Genomic DNA, 11,887 nt, shown 5'->3' with positions numbered 1-11,887 from the left:
ACCACTAACCTGAAATAGCCTTCCTCTCCTTGGAACTTGCCCTATCATGGCACCTATACTTATTATTACCCGCTTTGTAATCTCCCTTGGGAAAACACGTTTCTTGAGGGCAGGATATTATCATATTATTTTTTTTATCTCCAATAAGTCATGGTGTGATTTGCATACTGTGGTTCCTCGAGAAATGTTAGGTGAATGAAATCAATTCACAGAAATAAATCCGATTCTGAGCGTCTCCCCTTGTGGACTGCGTTTATCCAAAATCATAAAACTTTACACTAAAAACGATGAATAAAATGTATTTAAATTAAACCTTTAAAAAAGCCGACTTAAAAATTTTTCTTGAGGATCCCAAAAAGTCCTGAAGACGTTTATGGGTTTCATTTATCAATACTTAGCATATTAGAAATAACTGAGAAACATTTAAAATAGTTCTTTATGTATTCGTTCTAAAAATAATAAATGCACTAAATGTTAAGAGAAATAATGCATATTTATTATTTATGTTGTATTCATCTGACCACTCTCCGCGTCTTACACAACTCGCAGCACGCAGAAGACGCTGGACTCTTATTAGAACAAGCCCCGGCCCTCCTCACCCCGCCCAGCGGCCAACCACCAGCGCATCCGAGGCTCCTGGGACACGCGGCCCGCCCCCTCCGCGCGCCGGCGCCGGATGTCAAGGCGCACGCGCAGAGCTCCGAGAGGCCCAGTCGAAGAGCGGGCGGCCGCGGCCGTAACTTACCCCTCTCCTCGTCGCGCACGCCGGGAACCCGTCGCCGCGGCTGCTTCGGCTGCGGCGGTCGGTCGTCGTGATGGACTGTCCGTGGAATGAGCTGTCCCTTGCCTTTTCTCGTACTTCCATGTTTCCCTTTTTTGACATTGCCCACTACCTGGTGTCAGTGATGGCACTGAAGCATCAGCCGGGTGAGTGCGGGGCGCCGAGGACCGGCCCCCTCGGGATCCCCTTCACAGCGAGTACGGCCTGAGCGGGGTAGCGGCCGAGCTGCCCCCCCCCCCCGGAGTCCTATAGTCGAGCTAGAGGGGCGCCGAGAGGTGGCCCGTCCGACCCCTCGAGTACAGGTGGGGAAAATGAGGCCCGGGCGGTCCTCGCCAAAGGAGGCGCTGGGTTGGGGGGAGTGCGGAGGCGCCCCACCGCCGCGGGCGGGACTCCCGGGACAGGTGACAGGGCGGCCGCAGCCGCTGTTGGGAGCCCAGGACTGCCCGCGTCCGCCCAGGGGTTGCGCTGTCTCCCGGCGGTGCCACCAGTTCCTTGGAAAGTATTTTAAAATGACCTGGGAACAAAGCTCCCGGAGACAGCACGTCTGACTTCGTCGCTTGGGGTAGTGAATGGTTCTGGACGGCTCTCCGGTTTTGAAAGTTGGGTAAACACTGAAATAAAGAGCCTTAAGTAGGCACCCGCAAGTTCCCCTTAACGGAGAGGTCTCCCACCTTGTTTAGCATGTTAGACAATGATTGCTGAGAGGAGTGGCTTCCCATTTTGGGTCATATGAGTGACGTTGTACAAGAAAAGCCATTTGCCGTAGCTTCCCTTCTCTGTACAGTGGGGATGTGGTCTTAATACAGAGTTTTGAGTTCTTTCCAGTATGCACAGAAGGAGCAATATTTGTTTTTTCTTGTATTTTATATTCAGGATATATTTGCTCCTGTATTGCTTTACTTTTGCCCTTATTCTACCTGCCTTTTCATTTTATGCTTTCTTCTTTTTTTGAGATCAGGCATTTTCTTTGCCTTACTTTCTCTGTGTTCATGCTGCTTTTAATCTGCCTCGTCCTACAGTCAGTGAGTGAGGGATTGAGGATGATGCTGTACCTCTTATGGTCTGTTTTTTGCGGTTTTTTTTGTTTTCTTTAAAACCCTTGGACCTCAGAAATATTTTTCATTTAAATTGAAATTTGTAGTTCAGCCTAAATCATTGTTTGGTAGCAGTTTTGACCTGGATAAGGGGAATATTAGTGTATTAAATCGGGACAGGTAATCTGCATAAGAGACTGCTTCCTTGATTTGAAAATAAGTACATTTTATTATTATGCCATATTCAGTATTTGGTATTTTCTTTCTTTTCTTTTTTTTTTGTGGTACGCGGGCCTCTCACTGTTGTGGCCTCTCCCGTTGTGGAGCACAGGCTCCGGACGCACAGGCTCAGCGGCCGTGGCTCACGGGCCCAGCCGCTTCGCGGCATGTGGGATCTTCCTGGACCGGGGCACGAACCTGTGTCCCCTGCACCGGCAGGTGGACTCTCAACCGCTGCGCCACCAGGGAGGCCCTGGTATTTTCTTGTATAGCTTAAATCAGAGGTTCTCAAAGTGTGGTCCAGGAGCCCCTGGGGTTCCTCACACTTCCAACTCAAAATTATTTTCATAATAATATGCAGATGTCATCTTTTTCACACTCATTTTCTCACAAATACACAGTGGAGTTTTCCAGAGGCCACATGACCTGCCGTACTGTAACAGGTTGAATGCAGAAGCAGATATGAGAATCCATCTGTTTTCAATTTGAAGCAGACATGAAAGAGATTTACTAAAAAAGTGTGAGTTTTCTCACCAAATATTTTTTGCTTTGGAAAATAGTTATTTTTCATGAAAAATATATTATTTTTTAACATTTAGTGCATTTATTATTTAAAAAATGAATACCTAAAGAACTATTCAAAAATCGTCTCATTTATGATTTCTAATAAGCTAATAAATATTGATAACCCACATGAAGAAAAGCTTTTTAGGGGGTCTTCAAGAATTTTGTTTTGGAGTCAGCCTTTTTAAAGGTTTAATTTACCTGTATTATATTCACCCTTTTAAATTTAAAGTTCTATGATTTTGGACAAACACATACAGTCATGTAACTACCACCACAATCAAGATAGAGAACAGTTTCATCACCCACCCCAGATTCCCTCCTGCCCCTTTGTAGTCAGCCCTCCCCAAGCCCCTGGTAACCATTCATCTGCTCACTAATTTTGGGGGGTGCAGAGGAGTCCTGAGACCAAAAACCTTGAGAACCATTGGACTAATTGGACGCTAGTACAGTGTTACACATGGTGTAAAAATATATTCCAGTACCAGTACTTGTAAACATGTAAAAATTATAGAATTCACACAAAAGAGTGAACCTGCTTTTACTAGAATTGTGTTAGACTGTCCTTTCACAGTATTGGCTGTTATCAGTCCTAAATATCTTGTCATTCTGATGATCAGAAAACATAGTTTTCATTTGCATCTGTCATAGTTACTAATGTTTGCTGGCCATTTGTATTTATACTTATATAAATCTATTGAGTTGATCATATTGTTTTTCCTGTTTAAAATGTAATACATTTTAAAAAATGAATTATCCTTACATTTTTGGAGTAAACTGTTTGATGTATTAGTTTAATTCATTAGGGATTTTCATTTGCCAATCCTTATATAAAACTTTACTTAATTGGCAACTTTTTTCTGTTCCCCAGGGACTGATTCTTTAGAACACAGACCTGTAGTACAATAAAACCACAATTCATCTATGTACTGCTACCCGGGTTCTTCTTATCCTTATCTCCTCAAGCATGTTACTCCTTGAGACTCTTGACTTTTGGAATGTACTCTATCACTGCCAGTACCTCACTCCCCACTTTCTATAGTTTACATCTTATGGCTTACAGACTATGCCTAGATCTAGACTACTGAGGGCAAGTGGGTAAAGGGGATTAACTCTTTCTATCTGTGGTGTTGATAAGGATGACATCTTTTCTTTTGTTTGGTTTAGGTTGTAGGCCTTCAAATCCAAGGAAAGATGATTGTCCCCCCTACACCCTTCCTTTTCCATGTGACTTGCACTTCATAAGTGAAACCATCAGGGGGTATTTTTTTAATTTTTTATTTATTTTAAAATTTTTATTGGAGTATGGTTGCTTTATAATGTTGTGTTAGCCTCCACTGCACAACAAAGTGAATCAGCCATACACATACAGATAGCCCCTCCCATTCAGATTACCACAGCATCAGGGGGTATTTAATATGTTGGATTCTTTTTTATTTCTTAGTTTACTTCCATTTGCCTCATACTTAGCCTTAGTTCCTCTTGAACTCTGGCATCTGATTGTCTATAGCTTTTAGTTTTGGCTAGTAGTGTAGGGGTTTTTTTTGTTTGTTTTTTCTATTTTCCTGGGCATTTTATTAGGAAGTTGGAAAATGCTGCTTTGGGAATTGTTGGTCAGAAACCATTTTAACGGAATGTTTATGTCATCAGTTGTAATCTCTCTTACATTTTTAATCTGTGTTCTCTGTTTTTTTCCTATTTAAATGTTCATTAAAATAAACACATTTCTTTAATCCTACATTCATATCCGATTGCTATTTTCTGTAAGACATCCTGAAAATTTAACCTACAATGATCTCCACTTGATTTTTACACACAAAATCTATTATTTTACTCTTAATTCTCTGACCACTATTTTGCTAACTTCCCTCAAATCATATGTAGTTCAATTAAGCAAATATTCACTGTAGTAGGTACTATATTAGATGTTGAGGATACCAAGATGAAAGTTACTGTTATAGCTCTGAAAGAATTCAACTGTGCTGTTGTCACTGTAATCTCCTCTGCCTCCCCCCCCCACCTCCTTCTCTTTCCTTGCAGTGTCACATAAGGTTGCATTACCTTTCTTATACATTAATAATATTCATTCATTTCAGATACATGAAAAACATTTCAGTGTCTTCATTCTAATCCTCATACATCTCTTTAGGTAGGTATTATTGAACACATTTTACAGATGAGTAGTCTTACAGGAATAAAATAACCTTACTTAAGTCACATAGTTTAGTAAATTATGGAGCTAGTTCTTGGGCTAATTTCAAAGTTCTCAACTATTCTGTGCTCTCTCTTTGCAGATACATTTAATGTTCCAGGTTTCTCAGTATTTAGCAATTTCTCAGTAAGTTGTCATTTGACATCGTTATTTTCTCCCATGATTTCAGTCATTTCCACATCACCATTCAGTTTCTCATTTGTTTTCAGGAATTAAATCCAGGAATAAAGTTTGTCATTGTTCCTTCCTCTAATCTGTGGGAGATGAAAAGATTAATAAAACAAGAATTTATCAGTTCTGGGGATTCTGGGAAGGTGGCAGCATACTTTTGCTATCTTTATGAATTCCGATGTAAACACATACAGAAAAGTGCAAAAGTAATCGTAAATGTATAGTTCAGTGAATTTTCAGAATGAGCACAACTATGTTAATCAACATCCAGGTAAAAATAGAACAACTATGATCCCCCCAAAGGCCTCTTTGTTATAGCATGCTTTTAAAAGAGCAGATTCTGCCCAGTGTGGGGTGGAAAAGGATGTCTCAGAAATGACAGTCCATAATTTACTTATGTGAGTACAGAGAATCTTACTTAAATATCTTTAATGTATATATTTTTAACATCTTTATTGGAGTATAATTGCTTTACAATGTTGTGTTAGTTTCTGCTGTATAACAAAGTGAATCAGCTATACATATACATATATTATACATGTATCCGCATATGCCCTCCCTCTTGAGCCTCCCTCTCATCCTCCCTATCTCACCCCTCTAGGTGGTCACAAAGCACCAAGCTGAGCTCCCTGTGCTATGTGGCTGCTTCCCACTAGCTACCTATTTTACATTTGGTAGTGTATGTATGGCCATGCCACTCTCTCACTTCGTCCCAGTTTACCCTTCCACCTGCCCGTGTCCTCAAGTCCATTCTCTACGTCTGCATCTTTATTCCTGTCCTGCCCCTAGGTTCTTCAGAACCATTTATTTTATTTTAGATTCCATATATATGTGTTAGCGTACAATATTTGTTTTTATCTTTCTGACATACTTCACTCTGGATGACAGTCTCTAGGGCCATCCACCTCACTATAAATACCTCAATTTAGTTTCTTTTTATGGCTGAGTAATATTCCATTGTATACATGTGCCAAATCTTCTTTATCCATTCATCTGTCGATGGACACTTAGGTTGCTTCCATGTCCTGGCTATTGTAAATAATGCTACAATGAACATTATGGTACATGACTCTTTTTGAATTATGGTTTTCTCAGGGTATATGCCCAGGGGTGGGACTGCTGGGTCATATGGTAGTTCTATTTTTAGTTTTTTAAGGAACCTCCATACTGTTCTCCATAGTGGCTGTATCAATTTACATTCCCACCAACAGTGCAGGAGGGTTCCCTTTCTCCACACCCTCTCCAGCATTTACTGTTTGTAGATTTTTTGATGATGGCCATTCTGACAGGTGTGAAGTGATACCTCATTGTAGTTTTGATTTGCATTTCTCTAATGATTAGTGATGTTGAGCATCATTTCATGTGTTTGTTGGCAGTCTGTATATCATCTTTGGAGAAATGTCTGTGTAGGTCTTTTCATTTTTGGATTGGATTGTTTGTTTTTTTGATAATGAGCTGCATGAGCTGCTTGTATATTTTGGAGACTAATCCTTTGTCAGTTGCTTCATTTGCAAATATTTTCTCCTATTCTGAGGGTTGTCTTTTCGTCTTGTTTATGGTTTCCTTTGCAGTGCAAAAGCTTTTAAGTTTCATTAGGTCCCATTTGTTTATTTTTGTTTTTATTTCCATTTCTCTAGGAGGTGGGACAAAAAGGATATTGCTATGATTTATGTCATAGAGTGTTCTACCTATGTTTTCCTCTAAGAGTTTGACAGTGTCTGGCCTTACATTTAGGTCTTTAATCCATTTAGAGTTTATTTTTGTGTATGGTGTTAGGGAGTGTTCTAATTTTATTCTTGCACATGTAGCTGTCCAGTTTTCCCAGCACCATGTATTGAAGAGGCTGTCTTTTCTCCATTGTATATTCTTGCCTCCTTTATCAAAGACAAGGTGACCACATGTGTGTGGGTTTATCTCTGGGCTTTCTGTCCTGTTCCATTGATCTATATTTCTGTTTTGGTGCCAGTACCATACTGTCTTGATTACTGTAGCTATGTAGTGTAGTCTGAAGTCAGGGAGCCCAGTTCCTCCAGCTTTGTTTATCTTTCTCAAGATTGCTTTGGCTATTCAGGGTCTTTTTGTTTCCATACAAATTGTGAAATTTTTTGTTTTGTTTTGAAAAATGCCACAGGTAGTTTGATAGGGATTGCATTGAATCTATAGATTGCTTTGGGTAGTATGGTCATTTTCACAATGTTGATTCTTCCAATCCAAGAATATGGTATATCTGTCCTGTTTTTATCATCTTTAATTCCTTTCATCAGTGTCATATAGTTTTCTGCATACAGGTCTTTTGTCTCCTTAGGTAGGTTTATTCTTAGGTATTTTACTCTTTTTGTTGCAGTGGTAAATGGGAATGTTTCCTTAATTTCTCTCTCAGATTTTTCGTCATTAGTGTATAGGAATGCAAGAGATTTGTGTGCATTAATTTTGTGTCCTGCTACTTTAACAAATTCATTGGTTAGCTCTAGTAGTTTTCTGGTAGCATCTTTAGGATTCTCTATGTATTGTATCTTGTCAGCTGCAAACAGTGACAGTTTTACTTCTTCTTTTCCAATTTGTATTCCTTTTCTTTCTTTTTCTTCTCTGATTGCTGTGGCTAAAACTTCCAGAGAGTGGGCAACCTTGTCTTGTTCCTGATATTAGTGGAAATGGTTTTAGTTTTTCACCATTGAGAATGATGTTGGCTGTGGGTTTGTCATATATAGCCTTTATTTTGTTGAGGTGAGTTCCCTCTATGCCTACTTTCTGGAGGGTTTTTATCATAAATGGGTGTTGAATTTTGTTGAAAGCTTTTTCTGCATCTATTGAGAAGATGATTTGATTTTCTCCTTCAGTTTGTTAATATGGTGTATCACATTGATTGATTTGCCTATATTGAAGAATCCATGCATTCCTGGGATAAACCCCACTAGATCATGGTGTATGATCCTTTTAATGTGCTGTTGAATTCTGTTTGCTAGTATTTTATTGAGGATTTTTGCATCTATGTTAATCAGTGACATTGGCCTGTAGTTTTCTTTCTTTGTGACATCTTTGTCTGGTTTTGGTATCAGATAATGGTGGCCTCGTAGAATGCATTTGGGAGTGTTCCTCCATCTGCTATATTTTGGAAGAGTTTGAGAAGGATAGGTGTTAGCTCTTCTCTAAATGTTGATAGAATTCATCTGTGAAGCCATCTAGTCCTGTGCTTTTGTTTGTTGGAAGATTTTTAATCACAGTTTCAATTTCAGTGCTTGTGATTGGTCTGTTTATATTTTCTGTTTCTTCCTGATTCAGTTTCAGAAGGTTGTGCCCTTCTTAGAGTTTGTCCATTTCTTCCAGGTTGTCCATTTTATTAGCATATAAGTTGCTTGTAGTAATCTCTCATGGTCGTTTGTATTTCTGCAGTGTCAGTTGGTACTTCTCCTTTTTCATTTGTAATTCTGTTGATTTGAGCCTTTTCCCTTTTATTCTTGATGAGTCTGGCTAATGGTTTATCAATTTTGTTTATCTTCTCAAAAAACCAGCTTTTAGTCTTATTGGTCTTTGCTATTGTGTCCTTCATTTCTTTTTCATTTATATCTGATCTGGTTTTTATGATTTCTTTCCTTCTGCTAATATTTTTGTTGTTGTTCTTCTTCTTTCTCTGATTGCTTTAGGTGTAAGGTTTGATTGTTCATTTGAGATATTTCTTGTTTCTTGAGGTAAGATTATTTTACTATAATCTTTCCTTTTAAAACTGCTTTTGCTGCATCCCATAGACCTTGGGTCATTGTATTTTCATTGTCTTTTTTTTCTAGGTATTTTTTGATTTCCTCTTTGGTTTCTTCGTTGGTCTCTTGGTTATTAAGTAGTGTATTGTTTAGCTTCCATGTGTTTGTATTTTTACAGGTTTTTTCCTGTAATTGGTATCTAGTCTCATAGCGTTGTGGTCGCAAAACATACTTGATACGATTTCAGTTTTCTTAAATTTACCAAGGCTTGATTTGTGACCCAAGATATGATCTATTCTGCAGAATGTTCCATGACCACTTGAGAAGAAAGTGTATTTTTTTGTTTTTGGATGGAATGTCCTATAAATATCAATTAAGTCCATATCGTTAATGTGTCATTTAAAGCTTGCATTTCCTTATTTATTTTCATTTTGGATGATCTGTCCATTGGTGAAAGTGGGGTGTTAAAGTCCCCTGCTATTATTGTGTTACTGTTGATTTCCCCTTTTATGGTTGTTAATATTTGCCTTATGTATTGAGGTGCTCCTATGTTGGGTGCATAAGCATTTACAATTGTTACATGTTCTTCTTGGATTGATCCCTTGGTCGTTATGTAGTGTCTTTCTTTGTTTGTTGTAGTAGTCTTTATTTTAAAGTCTATTTTATCTGATATGAGTATTGCTACTCCAGCTTTCTTTTGATTTCCATTTGTATTGAATAAATTTCTTCATCCTCTCACTTTCAGTCTGTATGTGTCCCTAGGTCTGAAGTGAGTCTCTTGTAAACATCATATATATGGGTCTTGTTTTTGTATCCATTCAGCCAGTCTGTGTCTTTTGGTTGGAGTGTTTAATCCGTTTACATTTAAGGTAATTATCGATACGTATGTTCCTATTACTGTTTTCTTAATTGTTTCAGGTTTGTTATTTTAGGTCTTTTCCTTCTCTTGTGTTTCCTGCCTAGAGAACTTACTTTAGCATTTGTTGTAAAGCTGGTTTGGTGGTGCTGAATTCTCTTAGCTTTTGCTTATCTGTAAAGTTTTTAACTTCTCCATTGAATCTGAATGAGATTCTTGCCTGGTAGAGTAATCTTGGTTTTAGGCTTTTCCCTTTCATCACTTTAAATATGTCTTGCCACTCCCTCTGGCTTGCAGAGTTTCTGCTGAAAGATCAGCTGTTAACCTTGTGGGGATTCCCTTGTATGTTATTTGTTGCTTTTCCCTTGCTGCTTTTAATATTTTTTCTTTGTATGTAATTTTTGATAGTTTGATTAATATGTATCTTGGCATGTTTCACCTTGGATTTGTCCTCTAGGAGACTCTATGCTTCCTGGACTTGATTGACTATTTCCTTTCCTATATTAGGGAAGTTTTCAACTATAATCTCTTCAAATACTTTCTCAGACTCTTTTTCTTTTCTTCTTCTGGGAGCCCTATAATTAAAATGTTGGTGCGTTTAATGTCCTAGAGGTCTCTGAGACTGTCCTCAATTATTTTCATTCTTTTTTCTTTATTCTGCTCTCTGGTAATTATTTCCACTATTTTATCTTCCAGGTCACTTACCCGTTCTTCTGCCTCAGTTATTCTGCTATTGATTCCTTCTAGAGCAGTTTAAATTTCATTTATTGTGTTGTTCATCATTGTGTGTTTGCGCTTTAGTTCTTCTAGTTCTTTGTCAAACGTATCTTGTATTTTCTCCATTCTATTTCCAAGATTTTGGATCATATTTACTATCATTACTTTGAATTCTTTTTCAGGTAGACTGCCTATGTCGTCTTCATTTGTTTGGTCTGGTTGGTTTTTATTTTGCTCCTTCATCTGCTGAGTATTTCTCTGTCTTCTCAGTTTGCTTAACTTACTGTGTTTAGAGTCTCCCTTTTGCAGGCTGCAGGTTCGTAGTTCCCGTTGTTTTTGGTGTCTGCCCCCAGTGGGTAAGGTTGGTTCAGTGGGTTGTGTAGGTTTCCTGGTGGAGGGCACTGGTGCCTGTGTTCTGGTGGATGAGGCTGGATCTTGTCTTTCTGGTGGGCAGGACCGTATCCAGTGTTGTGTTTTGGGGTGTCTGTGAACTTATGAGTTTAGGCAGCCTCTCTGCTAATGAGTGGGGCTGTGTTCTTGTTAGTTGTTTGGCATGGGGTGTCCAGCACTGGAGCTTGCTGGTCGTTGAGAGGAGCAGGGTCTTAGTGTTGAGATGGAGATCTCTTGGAGAGCTCTCGCTGATTGATATTACATGGGGCCAGGAGGTCTTGGTGGTCTAATGTCCTGAACTCTCCCACCTCAGAGGCTCAGGCCTGACACCTGGCTGGAGCACCAAGACCCTGTCTGCTACCCGGCTCAGAAGAGAAGGGAGAAAAAAAGAAAGAAAGAAAAATAAATAAATAAAATAAATGTAGTTATTAAAATAAAAAATAAGAATAAATAATAAAATAAAAGAAAGCAAGCAAACCAGTAAACAAATCCACCAATGGTAAGAATCACTAAAAACTATGCTATGATAAACATAGAAATCAGTAACCAGGGTGTTGCATTCTGCAAACCCGAAGTCTACAGTTGATCCCAAAGCCCACTGCCTCAATGTTGGGATGATTCGTTGTCTATTCAGGTATTCCACAATGCAGGGAACATCTAGTTGATTGTGGAGATTTAATCCACTGCTCCTGAGGCTGCTGGGAGAAATTTCTCTTTCTCTTCTTTGTTCCCACAGCTCCTGGGGTTCAGCTTTGGATTTGGCCCTGCCTCTGTGTGTAGGTCGCCCTCTGGCGTCTGTTCTTCGCCCAGACAGGACGGGGTTAAAGGAGCAGCTGATTAGGGGGCTCTGGCTCACTCAGGCCGGTGGTCGGGAGGGGTACAGAATGCGGGGTGAGCCTGCGACAGCAGAGGCTGGCATGACGTTGTAACAGCCTGGGGCGCCATGCGTTCTCCTGGGGAAGTTGCCTCTGGATCACGGGACCCTGGCAGTGGCGCGCCGCACAGGCTCCCAGGAGGGGAGGTGTGGATAGACCTGTGCTTGCACAAAGGCTTCTTGGTGGCTGCAGAAGCAGGCTTAGCATTTCATGCCTGTCTCTGGTGTCCGTGCTGATAGCTGCGGCTTGTGCTGTTTCTGAAGCTTGTTTAGGTGGTGTTCTGAATCTCTTCTCCTCGCACACCCCGAAACAATGGTCTCTTGCCTCTTAGGCAGTTCCAGACTTTTTCCCGGACTCTCTCCTGGTTAGCTGT

The 11,887-nt window shown here is 39.8% G+C and overlaps 1 protein-coding gene across 3 annotated transcripts in view; it reads left to right on the top strand.

Moving 5' to 3' along the window:
* The first annotated feature begins 695 nt into the window (after positions 1 to 695).
* The window catches only part of TMEM38B (transmembrane protein 38B), a 116,834-nt gene continuing 105,642 nt past the window's right edge, over positions 696 to 11,887 (top strand). For all 3 annotated transcript variants that reach the window (XM_030859118.2, XM_030859117.2, XM_060300670.1), the window contains exon 1: positions 696 to 927. In XM_030859118.2, the coding sequence (XP_030714978.2) occupies positions 816 to 927 (112 nt within the window). In that variant the 5' untranslated portion in view covers positions 696 to 815. The remainder of the gene's footprint in view (positions 928 to 11,887) is intronic.

The sequence above is a fragment of the Globicephala melas genome, chromosome 6 (assembly GCF_963455315.2).
Source record: "Globicephala melas chromosome 6, mGloMel1.2, whole genome shotgun sequence".
Lineage (NCBI taxonomy): Eukaryota > Metazoa > Chordata > Mammalia > Artiodactyla > Delphinidae > Globicephala > Globicephala melas.
The sequence above is the reverse complement of the archived record's forward strand: the minus strand, read 5'-3'. Positions and strand labels throughout refer to the sequence as shown.